At 45.2% G+C, this 22,575-nt stretch overlaps 1 protein-coding gene across 1 annotated transcript; it reads right to left on the bottom strand.

The window, feature by feature from the left end:
* Positions 1 to 849: 849 nt before the first annotated feature.
* On the bottom strand, positions 850 to 20,942 carry LOC115466193 (steroid 21-hydroxylase). The gene is made up of 10 exons (XM_030197293.1): positions 20,701 to 20,942; positions 19,373 to 19,462; positions 18,545 to 18,699; positions 17,670 to 17,765; positions 12,297 to 12,407; positions 10,251 to 10,337; positions 8,081 to 8,299; positions 5,164 to 5,333; positions 4,442 to 4,545; positions 850 to 1,825 (listed from the first exon to the last, which is right to left on the bottom strand). Exons 1-10 carry the CDS (start codon positions 20,930 to 20,932, stop codon positions 1,554 to 1,556), a joined length of 1,536 nt encoding a protein of 511 aa, XP_030053153.1. The 5' UTR covers positions 20,933 to 20,942; the 3' UTR covers positions 850 to 1,553.
* Between the last annotated feature and the right edge of the window lie 1,633 nt (positions 20,943 to 22,575).

Genomic DNA, 22,575 nt, shown 5'->3' with positions numbered 1-22,575 from the left:
GACAGGAGCAAGAGAGAGAAAACTCCGACGCTGGGCCCCCCTCCAGCGCTTCTCTTCGCTTGCCTCTACCGCTATGCCGAGCGGCGTATACTCGGTTTTCAAACTGAAGCATGCGTGACGAGAGAAAAAAAGCAGCAGCAGGGGCAGGGTAGGCATGGAGTGAAGAGCAGCGCTGGATTCTTCCACTGCCAGTCACAAGATATCTCAGTTGCGACAGTAGCGATCCTAGGGGAAAGGGGCAGGAGCGGTGATCCAGGGGGGAGGTGGCGGTAATCCGAGGGGGAAGGGGCAGCGGCAGCAGTGACCCTGCCCCTGGCCCGGCTCAGTCTCTCGGCAGCCCTGTTCCCATCACCCTGCCTCTGTGACAGAGATCCAGACAACTTCACACTATAAGATCTACAACCTAAAAATGCCCTGAAAATGATGCCAGCATAATCAGGAAGGTGGAGTAGGATATTATGATCCCACTACGTCAAGAAAAGGAAATTGGAGGGTACTGGACGATAGTTGGACACCTCGGTTCACTTCATGTTTGGATTTTTAGGTACAGGTGTTAATAGCATTGCTCCCTTCTCAGTTGGGTATAAATCCTGATCGACCAAAAAATTTCAAATATTGTATTAAACAGTCAATGAATTCTGGTGAAGTGGCCCCTTAAAAAATAGCTACGACAAACATCCAGCAAGCAAGAGGCAGAGCTTTCAAATCCTAGCTTCAGAGCAAAACCTACTCCACACGACGACACGCTCCAAAGTTTCATGGCCAGCTGGTGAGTAATAATAACCAAGGCATGGCTTGAGTGTGCTGAAGTATCCAATACGTGGTTAGACTGCCTCTCGGACCGTACAACTTAACTTGACCATAACTTATAACAAGTAGAATGCCTCTCTGGACAACTAACTATAGAGCCATATGATTACAGTCAAAGAGTGGCTAGAATGTCTTATTGGACCACAGAGATAAGTGGTAACTTACAAATGTCTGCAATGCCTTGCTGGAGGACTAGCCATTGAGCCATGAAGTAAAATGGTGGATAGAATGTCTAATTGGAGGACCAACCATTGAGCTGTGGGGGTAACTTCTGAGGGGCCAGAATGTCTTGCTATAGGACTAACCATAGAGCTGTGCAGTAATCTACATATATGAATGGCTAGAATGTCTTGTTATAAGACTAACCATAGAGCTCTACAATCAGTTCTTCATAATTCTGAGATCGATATTGAAATTGGAATATTTATTCAAACCCTAAACAAATTATACAACTGGTTAGAGATATAAACAATAGCACAGTAAAAATTTCAGAAAAGTGGAATCCACTGCAGTTTGTCCCCTAACACCTCATAAATCCTTAGAAACCACTGAGAAACAAGGTTGCTACATGTGTAAATTTCCTCTTCAGCTGATGAAGGACGTGGTAGGAGAGTCAGCCAGACTGACAGGATGTGCCCACAGGACAACTTTTCTACATGGAATGAGAGGCCTCTAATGTCATCACCACTCTTGACTTTCCTGGTTTGGGATTAGATAATCTAGATATTGGACCAAGCTCCTGTTCATTCCTGCCCCTCATCCTTGCCAGGCTCCGTCCATGGGACAAACCGCACCTGAAAGGGTTTGCTCCTCAGGTTGATTCCAAAGATACCGCAGAGGTCGGGCAGCTGACCGGGAACCAGCGGCAAGAAGCGAAAGTGGCGCAGCAGGTGAGCGAGGAAGAAGAAGATCTCCATGCGGGCCAGCGACTCACCCAGGCAGACCCGGGCCCCCGCGCCGAAGCTCAGGACATCGCGATGTGCCTGTTTAGGGTCTTCGGCCTCCATGAAGCGCTCTGGAAGGAGAAAAGGGCCCCAGTTATCCATGAGGGAACTGGGATGTTATCTACGTCCTGTAAAACTGGACATGGCCATTAATCTTCTTCCATGTAATACTATTATATATAACATACGCTTTATAATGGTGCTATATGTCACCCTGATTATCACCCATGTTATGTAATATGATCATTATACTGCAGGTACAGTTGTGTGCAAAAATTCAGGCACCCCTGCTTACATTGTATATTTCAATGATTCCCTATCCAAAAAGAAGATGACATGACCTCTACTGGGTACACAGTTAAACACGACAGGCCCGATACTCAAACTAGCAGCCTGAGCTCCTAAATTTTTGCCCTATTTTGAGCCAAACTTAAGAGCCTACGTTTTCAACCGAAATACATCTGAATTTAGGAGCTTAAAAGTTATGCGCATAAACTTAGGCCTGCTTTTCGTTTGCCTACATTTATGAGCCTGGAACGGAAAATCAGTATTAAGTTCCTAATTTTTCCCCGCCCTAAATCCACCCCTGTTGTCTGGATGATATTCAGCCCAAGGCGGCCTGTGGTTTTTCAGCCGTTGACCTCCATGGGCTGAATCTGACTTACATAATATTCCAGGCCAGATTATGCCTGGGCAATGACCCTGTGAACCGAGAGTTCAGCAGGTCTCGGTTGATACTCAGTGTTAGCACCAGCATGGATAGGTAAAGTCAGGGCTGCCTTGAGTGCGGTCCTACTTCCTCGGTTAGCTATATGGGGACCCGCAGTAACCGTGGGGATGGGGACAGGGACAGAGCCCATGGGGGCGGGACAGGGCGGGGATAGATCCCACGGGGACGGGGTGGGCTTGGGGCGAGGATGGGGACAGAGCCCGTGAGAACAGGGACAAACTTTGTCCCCATGTCACTTTCTACTTTGAAGCCTGTTAATGAATTGGACTGTTATTTATGTTTGTTTGTTTGATTGATTGATTGATGCAGACAACAATATTTTGATTTTTTGGAAAAACAAGCAAACATGCTGGCCACAGCTAGCAAAATTTGCATGAGGGATCCTGTACATCCTGCTACCAGCACATCTTCTAAGAAGACATCTTCTATTGCAGGAGGGACTATGGAAGACAGGAGAGTTAGACTCAATCCTGAGATAGTCGATGACTTCTTATTCATTCAAAGATTTAAAAAACCATAACAGTGCTTCAAAGGGCATATTTCTCCCCTCGGGGCATATAGAACAGGCTGTATTTTGTACCCGGGGACATTTTAACAGGGTGGATTAGGATTCCTTGGGGTAGTAGAAATCAGCTATTGCTGGGGTTGGGGAAGGGTAGAGGGGTAGTGGTGGGAAGGAGGGTTATTATAGCTGCTCATTGTTATTATTGTTTTCTACTTGTAATTTATACACAACAGTTGCACAGAATATTGTTCCTTTTTATACTTAATAAAAAGATTTAAATATAAAATCATAAGTGTTCGAGGCTTCTGCAGATGAGAACAGAGCCCACGGGGATGGGGACAACTTTTATCCCTGTGTCATTCTCTAGACTACAGTACATGTGTCCACTCCCAGCCACAATCTGAGGTCTGCCTATGCCTCTGAGCGAAAGGCATCTGTAAATAGGAACAGCTTCAGATCGATGCTGAATTGGGCGAGGGATGTCTGAAGTCGTAGGTGCCGAGGCAAAAGATTCCATAACTGAGGGCCTTGCACGGAGAATATGGAGTCTGTAGTATGTTCATGAGTGGTGTCTTTGTAGGCAGGTACAACCAACCTATTTTGATTAGGAAATCTGAGAGCTGGGTTCGTGCCCTTCCTGCTGTTTACCAATTTGAGATGTTATTAATTAATTATTTCTATTGAGAAGGGTTTTTTTTATCCACTATTCCTTTTGGGGGGGGGGGGGGGGGATGTTTTTCTTCTAGATTGTATTATGCTATGCCCCCTAAGCTTTCTAGGTTATGATGTCACCCATATAATATTACCATTGCCCCCTAAGCCCATGTAATATTACCATTATTTCATATAACAACACAATGGCTATATATATATATATATATATATATATATATATATATATATATATATATATATATATATCCCTGGATTCTATAAAAGGTGCACAAAATTGCACACCATCCTCAAATGCAACATTTTGGATTTGCGTGCGCATCTTGCTATACGCTATTCTATAAAGATCTTATAGCATGCAACTCAAAAGGGGGTGTGGCCATGGGGGAGGCATGGGCAAGTCAGGGTGTTCACTAAATATGCACGGTGTATTACAGGATACCGTGGATCCACGGTTAACTAACATGACAGGATTTACAGCAGGTGTAAATCCTGGCACCCACAGTTTGGCGCACAAGTCGGCTTTAAGCGTTACTCTATAAATGGCGCTCAACTCGGAGCGATCTTTCAAGAAGAGCACTCCGCGTGGCTTTTTTACCAATCTAGTCCATAACCTCTAATACTGACTGCATAATATCACCATTATTTTATGGGCTCATCACAATGGCTTTAGATATAACCTCTGATATCACTATGTAATAATATCATTATTGCATATCTTGTATTTCATGGCTACATGATATCACCTATCGTACATTATAATTATACCATATCCTCTACCTGGCCTGAACTGAGTAGGGTTCTTCCACTTTGTTTCATCATGGTTGGCTGCGTACAGGTTTGGAATCACCACAGTGCCTTTGGGAATAAAGTAGCCTGAAAGACTTGAAACAGAGATTGAACACAATAAATCATACACGCACAATTTACTACATGAGTACATAAGTATTGCTAAACTGGGACAGACCAAAGGTCCATCAAGCCCAGCATCCTGTTTCCAACAGTGGCCAATCCAGGTCACAAATACCTGGCAAGATCCCAAAAAAGTTCAATACATTTTATGCTGCTTATCCCAGAAATAAGGAGTGGATTTTCCCCAAGTCAATTTAATAATGGTCTACAGACTTTTCCTTTAGGAAGCCGGCCAGACCTTTTTAAACCGCGCTAAGCTAACCACCTTTACCACATTCTCTGGCAATGAATTCCAGAGTTTAATTAAACATTGAGTGAAGAAAACCTTTCTCTGATTTGTATTAAATTAGTATTTTTTGAAAGATTAAACAAGCGATTCAAGTCTACCTGTTCCACTGCACTCATTATTTTATAGACCTCTATCATATCTCCCCTCAGCCGTCTTTTCTCCAAGCTGAAGAGCCCTAGACGCTTCAGCCTTTCCTCATAGGGAAGTCGTCCCATTCCCTTTATCATTTTCATCGCCCTTCTCTGTACCTTTTCTAATTCCACTATATCATACAATCTGTAATACATTTCATGCCTTTTACCTGGTGTCCCTCGTGGTGGCATGGGGCACGGCCAGAGGGGCCACAGGCCTCAGCCGCAGCATCTCGGAGATTGTGGCCCACAGTAGAGGCAGGTGGACTCTGTCAGAGTACTCCGGGAGGCGCTCGGGGCCCAGGACCTCAAGCATCTCAGAATAAATCCTTTCCTGAACCTGAAAGACAGATGTGGGACCTGTGAGCCAGGAAAGCTTGTGTACAATTACAGAGATGCCAAATCTTACTCGTTAGGAGGAGAGTGTCACAGTCACTTGTAAGCTCTTTGAGCAGGGACTGTCTATTAGATTGTAAGCTCTTTGAGCAGGGACTGTCTTTCTTCTATGTTTGTGCAGCGCTGCGTATACCTTGTAGCGCTATAGAAATGCTAAATAGTAGTAGTAGTAGTCACTTGAAGGCTCTCTCAAACTCTCTTGAGCCCTTTCTCACACTCAATAAAAGTGTGCTACACTCATTGGAAGGTTCTCTCACTCACACCCCGAGTTCCTTTTCTTTCTTATTAGAAGTGTGTCACACTCATTTCAAGGCTCTCTCACTCCCTGAGCCCCTTCTATCACTCATTGGGAGTCTGTCACACTCATCTGAAGGCTCTCTCACTCACACTCTCAGAGCCCCTTCTCTCACTCATTAGCACTGGTCCTAATCACAACTTTCAGAAGAGCTAAGCCTAAGAGAAGAAAGCCGAGTGCCCCCCATCCTTATTTCTGACCCTACAAGTAGTGTGAAACCTCTGTGCAAATCTCCCCTCTGCATCCTTTCAGAGGCTCCAGAGAAAAGCAAATGTAATTTTATGTTTCTTTCTTTTGCAAAGCAACACTACCTTTTAAATCTTTCTAGATTTATCTCCTGTCTGAAAACTCTCATCCTTTGAAGCACTAAATCTCACTCTTTGGAATGGTTCACCCTGGGTATCTCTGCACTCAAGCTAAGCAGCGGCTGAGCTGCTCAACCTCCCCTGCAATAGGATCTGAAAAGGCAAGAGAGGGCTGATGCAACAGAGATGTTTAAATACTTCCTTGTCATGGATGCACAGGAGGCAAGTCTCTTTTCAGTTGAAAGGAAGCTCTGGAATGAGGGGGCAAAGGATGAAGGTGAAAGGGGATAAACTCAGAAGTAACCTGAAGAAATACTTCAAGGAAAAGGTGGTGAAGTGATGGAACAGCCTCCTGGTGGATGTAGTGGAGACAAAGACTGTATGTGAATTCAAGAAAGCTTGGGATAAGTACACAGGATCTCTAAGGGAGTGATAGGGAGAGTAGGTGGTACGGACGGGCAAACTGGATAGGCCATATGGTTTTTAACTGCCTTAATTTTTCTTTGTTTCTAAGCGCACAGAAAAGTGATCCTTATGCATGTAGGTACACTATGCACTAGTCTATAAGATACATGTAGGTGCCTTAGTAGTGAAAGCTGCCAACTGGATCCAGTCCTGGGTTTACCCCAGTGTATGCTGGGACATGTAGTCTTGCTTTTCTTAGGAAATGCAATGAGGAAATCAGAACAAGTTCCTGCATGCAATGGGGTAAATCCAGGAATATCTAACTTCCCAACTCAGCAGTGCTTATATGTAAACAAGGGAAAAGTCTCAACTACTACGGCAACATTCAAAAATTCTTATTTGTTTAATTGCACGTAGAAAAAGGTCATCACAGACTAAAAAACCCTCAATAATTTTTTCAATTAATGTTTTTTAAATTTTTTTCAATTGATGCTTTCAGTTTTAATAGTTCATGTCCCTTTAAAAAAGAAACATTCAATGTTTTCAAAAAACGCAAGTCAATCGGTTGCACTTATCTTGCCATGTTGTCCTCCAAATAATGCACTGATTCCTATGGTCCCGTTTCAATTATCTTCGTCAGGGAACCAAGCAGCACAGAGGTCTCAACAACATTGGTGCTTCATCTTCATCGCAAACGTTGTAAATCCAGGAATGCATCAACCCTATCCTCAGAATCTGGATCCAGTTGGCAGCCTTAGCTGTAGGGCATAACTGCAAAGGGGGTATATGTGTGGGCAAGGGTGGGCCTGAGCATGTCTCCAATGCATATGCACAACTTATAGCTTAAGTTACATGCAATGCATGGCGCACTTTGCCGTCTATGTATCACTGCCATCAAGGAGGTTTGATAACAAGAGATGGCATAAGCCTATCTGGCCCATTATGTGAGCTGGTCAGTAGGTGGAGCTTGTCACCCTATCAATTACCAGTGTTGCCAGGTGGGCGGTTTTACCGCCCAATTGGGCGGTTTTCCGCGACCCGCCGCGGGAAACTTTTGCCCGCAGGGGGTTGCGGTTTTTTGGGCTGCTTTTTGGGCTTCAGGGCGGTTTTTGGGCGGCTTTTCGGCCGCGGGGGGCGGGGTTAGTGACGTTTTGGGCGGGGTTAGTGATGTGGGAGGCGGGGCCGATGACGGGGGAGGCGGGGCCGGTGACGGCGGGGGCGGGGTTGATGATGGCGGGGGCGGGGGTGATGACGCGGGGGTGGGGGTGTCAGGGGCGGGGTTTGAGTTTGGGCGGGTTTTGGGCGGTTTTTGTGCTGGATTGGGTGGAAAAAAAAATTTCCACCTGGCAACACTGTCAATTACATTGTTTGGGGTGTACCAAGATGGCTGCTGCATTGGTGAGAATTAAAACCTCCTTGGATGGAGACCAGCTTCAGCCTTGTGACATCATGCCGTCTCCTGTCATCAAACCTCCTTAGCTGCCACTGACCTGGCATGAACGGTCACACCTAAGTTTAGGGGCACCAATGCGGGTTTCAGTAGTATTCTATAAAGGAAACGGGGTGACCCCTATGTCTATTATTTATTTAGTTATTCGGGTTGCTTAAGCACTCTCTCCCTTAAAAAGCTCTCCCATGGCTGATTCTATCCAAGCACCAGAGGCCCTGTTCAGGATAGAAGGTTACTTGAGGGTGATGCATGAGGTAAGCCACACTCCAGGTCAGCGTGGAGGCTGTGGTCTCAGTGCCTCCGATGAACAGGTCCACGATGGCCATGTGGATATAATCCTCATCAAACTCCTCCCCTCCCGCAGCTGCCGGCGTCTGTTCCTGCTGCTTCCGCTCTTGCAGGAAGTGAATCATGCTGTCAGAGATGTCCCGGATCTCCGAGGGCTGGAAGGTCTCCTAAAAAGCACAGACAGAGGTCCATAGTAACAGATTATTCTGAGATTACAGAGCCCCAAGACACAGATTTCTGCAAATGTCACAGCCCTCTCAATCACGGACTTCTCCAATACTTTGTACCACAGAAAATGACAGCACAGAAAGTCCAGCCGGCCCGGTCCATATGGAAATCTAGATTCCTCTTCTCTGGTTCTCTCCCACTTTGTGCATTTATACATTTCCTATGCTTAAACTACTTCTCCCCACCCCAAGATCTTTTACTTAATTTCTGAAATCCTTTCCCGATTTCTGCCCTCTATCAGTCCCAAACTGAAAATCTGTTAAAGTATATGCCCCTCTAAGAAAACTTAGTTAACCTAAAGGCTCACTACAGAAGGTCGACTTCCTCAATTGAAACACATGAACACACAGTAAACCTGACGTTCACTCAAACATTATTTAACAGGAGGAAAAGGTCTCTTGTATGAACGCCTTGATCATTGTAACCGGGTCAAAAAATAAACCCATTGGTGACTGCTCTAATCATTGACCAAAAACCTCCCTCCTACCAGATTAACTCAAATTGCAATTTTTTAATAGTTTAAACATTTTTTTTTCTAAAAAATGTTATAACAAGAGTGACTGGCAATTGGCAAAAACTTCTTCAATATGAAATGACGCTTATCTGTGTAGCTCACTGGATCCCGACACTGCTGTTCGGGTTTTAACAGGGGGTCACTCCTTCTTGGAAGCCTGATGCTGCTGTTATACACTGACGTTCAGGATCGTAATGACCGTTCGGCACAGGTCACCCCAACCTTCTTTGAAGCCCAATACTGTTATATTACTGGCATTCGAGGTTGTAATGACCACCCCCATGAGATCACCCCAAATATTTTGGAAGCCGTAATGGTTGTTCCATGCAGGTCATCCCAGCCTTCATGGAAGTCCAATGCAACCCAACCAGAACTCTCTATCCATTGGCTTATATCCTTTCCTCTTTGACCCTCTAAAGCTTCCATATAACTATCCTTAAGCCCAAGCCACCCCCACCCAGGGGTATAGCCAAACTTTGAGTGGGAGTGGTGTGCTGCCCTGCCGCCACTCCCCACTGCAAATACCTTGGCTGGTGGGGGTCCCCAACCCCCGCCAGCTGAAGCCTTCGTCCAGCACCGGTCTCCTGCACCGCCACGTTGCCTGCCTTGCTGTCTCTTCCCCTCACGTCCTGCACACTCCTTTTAGTGAAATTGAGCATGCTCAGTTTCACTAAGAGAAGCGTGCCGGACGTGAGGGGAAGAGAGAGCAGGGCAGGCAACACAGCGATGAAGGCTTCAGCTGGCGGGGGTTGGTGACTCCTGCCAACAAACCAGGGGCCCCGAAGAAATTTGGAGGGGCCCAGGCCCCTGTGGCCCCACCTAGCTACGCCACTGCCCCCCCCCCTCAGTTTTTCCACTCATTACCCCCTACCAGTCCTGCATCAGTGGTCTCTGTACCTGTCCCAGGCACATTGATATCCCGTCATGCGTTCTCCACCTGCTCACCAAAAAAAAAAGTTTTTTCTCATTATCCCATTGTGCTTCCTCCCCGCAATAGTCTAGTCCGGAATCTCCTCTCATACGGAATTGCACTTTCCCGTACTTTCAAACACGTCAAATATTTGAAAGCCTCCGTCATGACCCCTACCCAATCCATTTTCCCTCCAGTGTGCTGCCTTTCTCTAGCAGGTCTGTGTATCAGGCCCAGTGACCCTTGGTCCATCCCAGCCACGGATTTCTCTAAATGTTCAGCCTGCCAAGTCACAACTCCCTTCGTGTGGACAGGTTTTTCTAACAATCACATCTCTCAGGCACAGACCTCTCTGAAATTTACTAACCCCCTCACCAGCTTCCCAAGTGGGATTCATAGTCCCAATCACAGCTGTAGACTGGGGAGGGGGAGGTTGATACTGTCTCTTATATGCAACACCACTGACCTTGTGGATCTCTAGCTGGTGCTTTACAAAAGCATCTCGTCTCGCCACGGCCTGCATGAGCGCATCCAGTGACGCATTGGGTAGTTTCTGGTAAGTGTAAAAGGAAAGGTGTTATGAGCAAGGCTGGAGTTACAGTGAAACACCGCTTATACACACACTATTATTGCGTGGGTCTGGGTTATGCACGATGGCAACACACTTCCCAATGATGAGTGGTTTGTATGTGGTACAACACAGTCATCCTTGATGCCTGCTTTTGATTTTCCTATTTTTATCAGTGGCTTTCCACCTGCCTTTGGAGTTCTCTTACAAAAGTCACTCAAAACCAGGGGCGTAGCTACAGGGGGGCCACGGGGGCCTGAGCCCCCGAAAATTATGTCTGGGCCCCTGGTTTGGCTGGCAGGGGTCCCCAACCCCCGCCAGCTGAACCCTTCTTCAGCGCCATCTCCGGCACAGCCACGTTCCTGCCCTGCTCTTCTTGCTCCTCCTGTCCTGTGCACGCTGACGCTCCTTCTCAGTTTCACGTAAAGAAGCGTCAGCGTGCACAGGAGCAAGAAGAAAGAAGAGCAGGGCGGCGAATGCGGCTGTGCCGGAGACGGCGCTGAAGAACGCTTCAGCTGGCAGGGGTTGGGGACCCCCGCCAGCAAAGGTATTTGTGAGGCGAGGGGGGGGTGCGAGAAGGAGCGAGGCGGTGGCGGGGGGGGGGGGGAGATGAGGCAAACTGAGGCATGGCAGTGGGGGGGGGGGGGGGGTGGAGGCGGGGTGGCACTCAAAATGTGCCCCCAACCTTGGGCTCTAGCCCCCTCCCACCGTAAGGTCTGGCTACGCCCCTGCTCAAAACACACATAGAAACCAATGGGGGCACTGCACATATCCACCCCCGCCCCCTGCAAAGCGGAACAGAAACCCCATACAGCATCTGGGCCTTTGTGTCTTTATATACTACTACTACTACTATAAGTCATTTCTATGGCGCTACCAGTCATACGCAGCGCTTCACAATGGTAGATATATAATAAAAGGGGGGGGCAGTTTTGAAATACCGACGACCAGCGCATTATTTATTTATTTATTTGTAACACTTATACCCCGCGCTTTCCCACTTATTAGCAGGTTCAATGTGGTTTACATAGTATAACAGGTTTACAAAGTAACATAGATTATAAGAATGTATATTGAGGGATTGGAAGAGGGATAATGTGGAAAGGATTAAGTAGGTCACTGGTGCCACCTTGTGGGCATTTAGTATATCACACCTTAAAATTTAGGGGGGTGAGTTGGGAGTCACATTATCAGTAAATGAGGTCACAGAAATTCCCTTCTCTCAGGACCTCTATGTCAGCATGGGGTCTCTGAGTCAAAGGTCCTGCCCCCCTCTACATTTATGACCCACTTCTGTTATGTTATATACACAGGGTATATTCACTCTCTGAAAATTTACCAACATTCTCCCTGCCCCACCCCACAGACACACAGATCAAGAACCTGTGTGTTTCTGCTCTGATAAGAAGCTATTCCCAGGGGTATGGTTAGGGTAGTGGAAGGAAATAATGCCCCATTGTTTTACATTTTCAAATCTTTGCCCGTTATTTTCAAAGAGTACCCATGGAAAAAAAGATCAGATGCAAATGTCTGCGGGTCCTTTTTCACCCAGGGCAGTACCCTGGTATTATCCCTTTATAAACTGGTGCACAGCTCCTGGATAAAGTTTAAATTTGATTTCATTTAAACATTCATTTATATTCTGCTTACTTCCAACATTAGGTTCAAGACGGTTTAGAGCAATTAAATTACAATAGCAGTCAAAATTCTACAGTCAAATAAACAAATATATGACGATATGAAATCTACGCCTTGCATCAGTAGGTGAAACTTCTCTAAATTTATCAGTAACAAAAAAAAAATCTGAATGGAAGGTTGGGGATGGATTGAGACACAATCATTCTTTTCCTTTTTGAAATGTGCCGTGCCCTGAGTAACGCTGCGTTGAAGGGACCAATACTGACTTGTCTGCAGGAGCAAGAAAGGGAGGCAGAGATGTCTCACCCGCAGAAAGGGGAAGGAATCCAGGACTGTGATGTTGGGAGAGCTCCACAGCTGGACCACATCTCCAATGCACTTGTGAATCACCTGAAATTCGGGGTCCTTCTTGTCGAACTGGAAGAGAAGAACTTTGGGGTAAGAAGAACCACATACCCTTATCCCTTTCTGCTCAGCAACCCCTGCTCCAGAGCTAAAGGTGGGGGCATTCCACATTCCAGTTTGGGCAGGATAAACACCAGTGAAAGCAGGTGAAAGCTTGGCTCTTCAACCAGGCCTTTAACGGAAGAAAGTACATGACACCGGCTGCACATATTATAGCAGGACATGTTGATCCACTTCTACCCTGGCTTAGACAATGTTCAAACTCCTTTCTGACCTCATTTTTTATTTATTATTAGGATTTATTTAGTGCCTTTTTGAAGGAATTCACTCAAGGTGGTGTACAGTATGAATAAATCAAACATGAGCAATAGACAATTACAGCAGTAAAAATGTTCAACTAACAATACAAAGATTGGCGTAATACACTACTTACAATGTCAACACAATACGTAATAGAACATTTAATTGACAGTGTAGGGTATAAGCAAAGACGGAACATATAGATAGGTAAGAGAGTAAGAGGAGTTAGAAAGTAAGGTGGTCGACTCTCAAGAAAAAGATCTAGGTGTTGATGTAGATAATACACAGATATTTTCTGCTCAGTATGCGGTGGCGGCCAAAAAAGCAAACAGGATGCTAGGAATTATTAGGAAAGGGATGGTGAATAAGACCGAAAATACTATAATGCCTTTGTTTCACTCCATGGTGCATCCACACCTTGAGTATTGCGTTCAGTTCTTGTTGCCGTATCTCAAAAAAGATATAGCGGAATTAGAAAAGGTTCAGAGAAGAGCGACCAAAATGATAAAGGGGCTGGAACTCCTCTCGTATGAGGAAAGGCTAAAGAGGTTAGGGCTTTTCAGAATGGAAAAGAGATGGGTGAGGTGAGATATGATTGAGGTCTACAAAATCCTGAGTGGCGTGAAACGAGTAGAAGTAAATCGAGTTTTTACTCGTTCCAAAAGTACAAAGACTAGGGGACACTCGAGGAAGTTACATGGAAATACTTTTAAAACAAATAGGAAAAAATATTTTTTCACTCAAAGAATAGTTAAGCTCTGGAACTCTTTGCCAGAGAAGGTGGTAACAGCGGTTAGTGTACCTGGGTTTAAAAAAGGTTTGGACAAATTCCTGGAGGAAAAGTCCATAGTCTGCTATCGAGACAGACATGGGAAGCAAATGCTTGCCCTGGGATTTGTAGTATGGAGTGTTGCCACAATTTGGGTTTCTGTCAGGTACTTGTGACCTGGCTTAGCTACTGTCAGAAACAGGATACTGGGCTAGATGGACCATTGGTCTGACCCAGTATGGCTACTCTTATGTTCTTATGTAAGAAAGTTGCACGTGAGGTCAGAGAAATGGTTAAATCTTATCGCAGCTGCGGTAGGAGTCCCTCATTTTCTTTCTCCTGTTACTTTATCTTACCTATCTACATGTTCCATCTTTGCTTATACCCTTCACTGTCTATTAAAATATTCTATTGCGTATTGTGTTGACATTGTAAGTAGTATACTGTGCCATACTTTGTATTGTTATTTGAATATTTTTACTGCTGTAATTGTCTATTGCTTATGTTTGTTTGATTTCTTACTGTACACCGCCTTGAGTGAAATCCTTCAAAAAGGCGCTAAATAAATCCAAATAAATAAACTGTGCCTCCCCCCCCCCATTGTATTATACTATCCTGCTTATAATCGAACGAGAAAAACGCCCAAGTTCCGACCTAAATCGGGAGATGGACGTTTATCTCACAAAAACGAATAAAGCGGTATAATCGAAAGCCGATTTTGGACGTTTTCAACTGTACTCCGTCGCGGATGCAGACAAAGTTGATGGGGGCGTGTCAGAGGTGTGGCGAAGGCGGAACTGGGGCGTGGTTATCTGCTGAACAGAGATGGGCGCATTTCACCGATAATGGGAAAAAAGTATGCGTTTTTAGCTAGAATTTAGGACACTTTTCTTGGACCCTGTTTTTTCACGAATAAGGCCCCAAAAAGTGCCCTAAATGACCAGATGACCACTGGAGGGAATTGGGGATGACCTCCCCTGACTCCCCCAGTGGTCACTAACCCCCTCCCACCACAAAAAATGAAGTTTCACAACTTTTTATTTTCACCCTCAAATGTCATACCCACCTCCCTGGCAGCAGTATGCAGGTCACTGGAGCAGTTGTTAGGGGGTGCAGTGGACTTCAGGCAGGTGGACCCAGGCCCATCCCCTCTACCTGTTACAATTGTGCTGCTTAATGCTTATTAGTCATCCAACCCCCCCAAACCCACTGTACCCACATGTAGGTGCCCCCCCTTCACCCCTTAGGGCTATAGTAATGGTGTAGACTTGTGGGCGGTGAGTTTTGAGGGGGATTTGGGGGGCTCAACACACAAGGGAAGGGTGCTATGCACCTGGGAGCTCTTTTACCTTTTTTTTGTTTTTGTAAAAGTGCCCCCTAGGGTGCCCAGTTGGTGTCCTGGCATGTGAGGGGGACCAGTGCACTACGAATACTGGCCCCTCCCACGAACAAATGCCTTGGATTTATTCGTTTTTGAGCTGGGCGCTTTCATTTTCCATTATCGCTGAAAAACAAAAACGCCCAGCTCACACATTGTCGAATAAAACATGGACGTCTATTTTTTTCGAAAATACAGTTCGGTCCGCCCCTTCACGGACCCGTTCTCGGAGATAAACGCCCATGGAGATAGACGTTTTCGTTCGATTATGCCCCTCTATGTGTTTCAAACAAAACTATACAAAGCTTGTTTTCTGCACAACTCTGTTAGAAGTTGACTAACTTCAATACAATTTGGGATATATCATCCTGAGTAAATCTGCAATAAGCCTACACTCATGCTGGCCACCTGACTTAAACGATGTTCCCACCACCTAGCGATTATCATCAGGATACATGAAGACGCCATTTTGCTTTAAACGTAAACAGTTACTATGGTTTTCAGTCTGGAAGATCTGATTCTTAGAAACAGGTTTTGATTCTCATAGGCTAGTGCAAGAGTTTCCAGAAAAGAGGTGGAAGAGAGTAAGAGCAGAATGTGTTTAGAAGAAATTGCGAGAAACGGGCTCAGCTGATCAACAGTCAGGAAGCAGCAGGGCCTGATCAGTTTGCACTGAAAGAAACATCGCAACAGTTGAATTACCAGGTAGTGAAGTGACGTCGTTTAGGTGAGGTGGCCAGCATGAGTGTAGGCTTATTGCAAATTTACTCAGGATGATAAGTGCATAGGTGTTGCCATACTGGGACAGACCAAAGGTCCATCAAGCCCAGTATCCTGTTTCCAACAGTGGCCAATCCAGGTCACAAATACCTGGCAAGATCCCCAAAAAAGCACAAAATATTTCATGCTGCTTATCCCAGAAACAAGAAGTGGATTTTCCCCAAGTCCATTTTAATGATGATCTATGGACTTTTCTTTTAGGAAGCCGTCCAAACCTTTTTAAAACCCTGCTAAGCTATCTGCCTTTACAACATTCTCTGGCAACGAATTCCAGAGTTTAATTACACTTTGAATGAAGAAATCTTTTCTCCAATTCGTTTTAAATTTACTACTTTGTAGCTTGATTGCGTGCCCCCCTAGTTCTAGTATTTTTGGAAAGAGTAAACAAGCGATTCATGTCTACTCATTCCACTCCACTCAATGTTTTATAGACCTCTATCAGATCTCCCCTCAGCCATCTGTTCGCCAAGCTGAAGAGCCCTAGCTGCTTTAGCCTTTCCTAATAGGGAAGTCGTCCCATCCCCTTTATCATTTTCATCACCCTTCTCTGTTCCTTTTCTAATTCCACTATATCTTTTTTGAGATGCAGTGACTAGAACTAAACACAATATTCAAGATGTGGTCACACCATGGAGCAATACAAAGACATTATAACATCCTCATTTTTGTTTTCCATTCCTCTCCTAATAATAACATTCTATTTGTTTTCTTAGCCGCTGCCGCACACTGAGCAGAGGGTTTCAACGTATCATCGATGATGCCTAGATCCCTTTGTTGGTCCGTGACTCCTAACGTGGAACCTTGCATGACGTAGCTATAATTCGGGTTCCTCTTTCCCACATGCATCACTTTGCACTTGCTCACATTAAACGTTATCTGTCATTTAGACGCCCAATCTCCCAGTCTCATAAGGTAATTTCTCACAATCCTCTTGCGATTTAATAACTTTGAATAACTTTGTGTCGGCGGCAAATTTAATTACCTCACTAGTTACTCCCATTTCTAGATCAATTTTACGTAAATCGGTCAAGTTTTGATAGAGTTATGCAGAAAACAAGTTTTGTAGAGGGGTTTTTTTTGTTGTTGTTGTTGTTTGAGAAACATTTTTAAACTCCCACAAATGGGGCCCCCACATAGTTATGACTGCGGAACAAACTAGCAGAAGAGAAATCTGCTGGGCAGAAGTGCTATTCACGAACTCCTGCTTCCGGGGCTGTGGAGAATAGACAAACTTCATGGGCAGGGAAGGCTTTAATTCCCCAAATTCCAATCTTCTTTCTAGCAGTAACTGACTTTACCAGGGCAAAAATCTGCCTCAAGAGCTACTGAATTACCCTTGTGAGAGAGACCCTCCTTAACATTTGAAATTAGTGTCTTAGGCAGATGCCTATTTTGCCTGTCATTAATCTTGCCTGAGTCCAGTCCTGGGCATGAAAGAGACCCTAATCCTGATTCCAGGGCATGGGGGAAACCCCTCATTCCATTTTTTAAATTGTTTATAATTTGTTGTTGTTGTTGTTTTGAAATTTGCAATATAAAACACAACAGCAGCCAAATTTTCATCACTTGCACAGAAAAAAAGAGAACAGTAATCATGCAATCAGGATCAAAGAAAAGAAAAGAAAAAAGTCCTCAGTTCTGGGCGTGAGGTCACAGGAAATCAAAAAGAAATTCTACATTACATGAAATAACAGGCAATGGTAAATTCAGATTAATTACCAAGACTTCAAGATTACTCGAACAAATACTCCTCACCAGCCTCAGAAGGCACAGGGGGGTAGTGAACTAATTGGAAAACATGTAGCAGGAAAACCTGTTAATTGTGCAGACTGGAAAATATATATTCATCATAGATCTATATTTGAGAATGCATTTATAGGGGGGAAATTTAAAGAACAAGAGAGCTCCCAGATGTAATACACCAGGACTCAATAAAAATAAACTCCGGGGAAATTAAAATAAACCAGTAGACCTCCAATCCCAGCCCTGATCATATTGGGAGAACCCGAACCCTGCTGTCATGGAGAGATCCCCGTTGCCTACCTACCAGGACCCCAAAGGTCATGGAGGAGATGATCCTACAGGTGTGCAGGGAGAAGTCCTTGGAGACGTCAACGGGGCTGCTGCCATAGCTCAGAAAATCCTGCAGGAACATAACATAAGAACATAAGCATAGCCATACTGGGTCAGACCAATACTCCATCTACCCCAGTATCCTGTTTCCAACAGTGGCCAAGCCAGGTCACAAGTACCTGGCAGAAACCAAAATACTAGCAACATTCCACATAGAACCCCAAAGAATAGCAAGATTCCATGAAGAATCTCAAAGAGTAGCAAGATTCTGGAACCCTAAAGAATAGCAACATTCCATGCTACAAATCCCAGGGCAAGCAGTGGCTTTCCATGTCTGCCTCAATAGCAGACTATGGACTTTTCCTCCAAGAATTTGTCCAAACCTTTTAAAACCCAGATACACTAACCACTGTTACCACATCCTCCGGCAAAGAGTTCTAGAGCTTAACTATTCGTTGAGTGAAAAAATATTTCCTCCTATTTGTTTTATAGTATTTCCAAGCAACTTCCTTGAGTGTCCCCTGGTCTTTGTACTTTTCGGACGAGTAAAAAATCGATTTACTTCTACTCGTTCTACACCACTCAGGATTTTGTAGACCTCAATCATATCTCCCCTCATCCGTCTCTTTTCCAAGCTGAAGAGCCCTAACCTCTTTAGCCTTTCCTCACACGAGAGGAATTCCACCAGCGACAGCTGCAAGAGACAACAGTCACGATGGAAGTTGATTAGCTGAACAGGACAAGAGTTATCCACAGTCATAGATGCCAAATTTTCAAAATGATGGAGACTACTAAATTCAACACAAGTTACCCGGGAGCTGCAGAATCAGGTCGAAGGGTAATGCTCACCTGACACAACTGCTGGGCCTCCTGACTAATCAGGGCTTCAAGGTTCGTCCTCAGGGAACGCTGAAGACTGGAGTGGGCCAGCCGGCGCTGGATTTTCCACATGGCTGTGTAGTTCCCCAGGGAAAGATCCTTCCCACCGAAAGAGATGAGATCCGCTGGGACAGTACAGAAAGAAATTTAGCAAAGCATACGTACAGACATCTCCTCTTGACTTTCCTCGCCACTTGTAGATATCAGTGCTGGAAGGCTAACCTGGCTTACAAAGGTCAAGCTGTGTATGTTCTCTTTCAATCACTGCATAAGACAGTAACAAGACTGAACTCCTGGACTCGTGTAGAGTCATAAAAGAGAAGAACACAGCCTTGTATTCCTCAGCCAGGCTAGCTCTACAGAGCCAAGACAAAATAATAAAAAGGAGCATGACAAGTGAGCTGAGAGAGTTTGAGACAACCAGCAGGGGTGTAACTAGCGGTGGTTTAAAAAAAAAAAATGCCTTCTCTTCCTACCATGTGGGTTGATGGAAGGGAGAAAGAGTCAAGCATCTCAAGGTGGCCGAGGAAGAAAGGAGAGGAAAGCACCACCTAGTTACAGTTCTGGCAGACGGACTGGGATTCCCAAAAGATCCAGCTGGAATGTTAACACGTGTCCCTCCATGCTAGGACCCCACAGGCATTCATGGTGAAACATGAATCCACCCACATCCTCCACATACAACTTTCTAGGCTACGAAACATCACAACTCATGTCTACCCACATCCAGCACACCCGTGTACAAAAACAAGCACACACCTCATGGATTTACCCTCACGTGGGCCCTAGACCTCTTACCTGTGTAACTCTGAGGTCGACCAGCAAAATCAGACCATTTCTTGATCAAAGCCTCACGAATGAGCTCAGTAGTGTTCAGAACCACCACATCTGCAACCCGAAAGGAAGAGAAGTGGTCAGGAGAATGACATGAGCAGTCCCAAGATGCAAACCCAAACCAAGGAACGACCTCTCAGAACCACGTAGAGGTCCCGCCCACAGTGCTCCTAATCAGAACTGGATCTCTCCCAACCCCTATCAGACGCTTCTCCAAACCCGGGGAGAGACCAGGGATTCCCTAATCAGAACCCATCAGGGGGTCTTTGAAATCCAAAGCAGGCAGCCTATGTTCAGAACCAGAACCTCCTCTATGCTGAAGTCTCTCTAGATCCTAGGGAGAGATCTGAACCAGGGATCCCCCAATCAGAACCAGAATCTCCCTGAATTTATCAAAAGTTCCTCTAAAACTATGGAGAAATTTGACCCAATCCCTTCTCAGAGGAAAACTCCTCAGAACTAGAACCCTCTTGATCCCATTGGAGGCTCTTCCAAAGCCAGGGAAAGGGCTAGCTGACCCAGTAACAGAAATCAATAAAGCCTGAGGGAGGCACTTAAAGTTTTTTCTCACTTTTTATGTTCTTATTCAGGGTTCTCCTACTCACACCCAAAGCCCTTTCCACCATCAAAAATTCCTTCAAAACATAGAGATCTGACTCAAGGATCTCTCTATTCAGAACCAGAACTCTTATGACCTTGTTAAAGGTTTCTCTAGACCCAGGGATCACCTTAAACAGAACCAGAACCCTTTTGATCTTATTAAGGTTTTTCTGGACCCCGGGAGAGATGTGACCCAGGAATCTCCCTATCCAGAATTGGAACCCCTCTGACACCATTAAAGGTTTCTCTGGACCCAGGGATCTTGTGCTTAAAGGCAGAACCTCACAGGATCCCTCAGAAGGTTCCCTAAGCCCACAAAGAAATCTGGATCCAAGGTTCTCCTATTTAGAACCCCAACCTTCCTGATCCCATTAAAAATCCCTTCCTAATCGAGGGGTTGGCACTCAGAATCAGGATCCTGTGATCCATTGGAGACCCCACTAAATTCCCATAGGGAGATGTGACTCAGGAACCCCTACGCCGAACCAGAATATCATTCCTCTCTCCTATCCCATCAGAGGTTCCCCCCAAACTCCAGGGAGAGATCTGACCCTGAAATTCTCCAAAAGGAACTAGAACCCTCCCAAACCCGTGAAATGTTCCTCTAAAGCTAGGGATTGCCTGCCTGGTACCAAAACTGCCACACTGTGTGTGTGTGTGTGGGGGGGGGGGGGGGGTCCTGCGGCACTCACCTTGTGTCCCGAAGCGCAGGCGGTACACAGGACCATAGCGCCGTGACAGCTCCATAAAGCGTACAGGCAGATCCTTCCGTCTCAGCTCCAGCAGGTGTCCGAGAAGAGGCAGGGGACGAGGGGACGGAAGAGTCTTGCTCCCACAGGGCCCCGGGCCCTGGCATTTCCATCGGCCCTTGGCAATGAAAGCGAGCAGGGAGAGCAGAAGTAGGAATAACACTGAGCAGAACATCTTCCGTCGTCCCCGGAGACGGGAGTTCTGTCCCTATTTATACAACTGAGAGAGGGACTCGAGAGAGGAACAGGGTGACCTTCAGAGACAAGGGATGATCTGACAGTGAGCTACAAAGACCAAAGGCAGCAAGGGGAGCCTCTGGTATAAATTAGGGAAGTGCACAGTCCGTTTTCAGATATTTCAGACATTTTCCTAAATTTTGGGCATTTTATTTTATTTGTTTCAGATACTATTTGTAATAATAAAAAAAATTGTAACACTCATTAGAACTTTTTAATGCACACTAAATCAATTTCACTTGCACTACATTTTTTAAGGAGCGCTAATAAATCAATGCACATCCCTAATACAACTCATACATAGGAGACAGTAAGATGCTCTGTCCTATAATATGAGCATGTGGACAATAGGGAGAGGAGATATTCTGTCCTTAATATAAAAGTGATTCAGTGTAACTTGCCTACGGGGGACAATGAGGGAAGCGGGAGATTTCCACACTGCCTGCATTGCTACAAAATCCCCAGAACTGTGCACCGGTTTTCCAAGTGAAAATATAAACGTGTGTTTTTCACTTTGAAAAACTACCTAAGTTTAAAAAAAAAGTCTTCAAACAATTCCAGCACCTTTCCCCCACTGGTATCTTTTCTGACCAAACCCACCATTTTCGATATGACATCTAAATCTGAATTTGGACCTTTTACACAAATCCTGAACAGGAAAGAAGGTAATTTTCGAAAAAGAAAAACATCTTTTTTTTTTTCCGAAAATACTGTGGACGTTTTGGGGTTTTTTTTGGTCCATTTTCGAAAAAAAAAAAAAAAAAAAAAAGCGTCCAAGTGCAAAGCGCACAAAATCAAGCTATTGGGATGTAGGCAGAGCCAACATTTTTAGTAGACTGGTCACCCTGACATCCCAGGACAGCAATAGGGCACCCTAGGGAGCACTGCATTGGACTTCATAAACTGCTCCCAGGTACACATCTGACCATTGCTCCCTTACCTTGTGTGCTGAGCCCCTCAAAACCCACTACCCCCAACTGTACACCAATACCATAGCACTTAGAGATAAAAGGGGCACCTATATGTGGGTATAGTGGGTTTCTGGTGAGTTTTGGAGGGGTCACAGTTTCCTCCACAAGTGTAACAAGTAGGGGGAGGTAGGAGCCTGGGTCCACATGTCTGCAGTGCACTGCACCCACCACTAACTAATCAAAAAATATGTCCATACATGATACAAAAAAAGAACCAGAATGCTGAAGAGCAGAAAGGAGCAAACTTACCATAACTTCTATTTCCTCGCTCTTTCACTATCTGTTCCAAACATCCAACAGGAATTCCTGTTTCAAAATTTCTTCCTCAGGGACTTCAGTACTGCATTGCAAATGCTTCCTTCATTTATTTTTTTGTATTACGTACGGACATATTTTTTGATTAGTTTTTTCAGTCAACGGAATTGGGGACGGGCGTAATACGGATTTCTATTGAAGCTTTCACACTCCTGTTTGTATTTAATAACATGCATTGCAGTGGCTTAGCTAGGTGGGGCCACAAGGGCCTGGGCCCCCCCAAATTTTGTCCAGCCCCTGGTTTTGCTTTTGGGGGTCCCCAACCCCCGCCAGCCGAAGCCTTCTTCAGTGCCAG

This window comes from Microcaecilia unicolor, chromosome 3, assembly GCF_901765095.1.
Source record: "Microcaecilia unicolor chromosome 3, aMicUni1.1, whole genome shotgun sequence".
In the NCBI taxonomy this organism is placed as follows: Eukaryota; Metazoa; Chordata; class Amphibia; order Gymnophiona; family Siphonopidae; genus Microcaecilia; species Microcaecilia unicolor.
The sequence above is the reverse complement of the archived record's forward strand: the minus strand, read 5'-3'. Positions and strand labels throughout refer to the sequence as shown.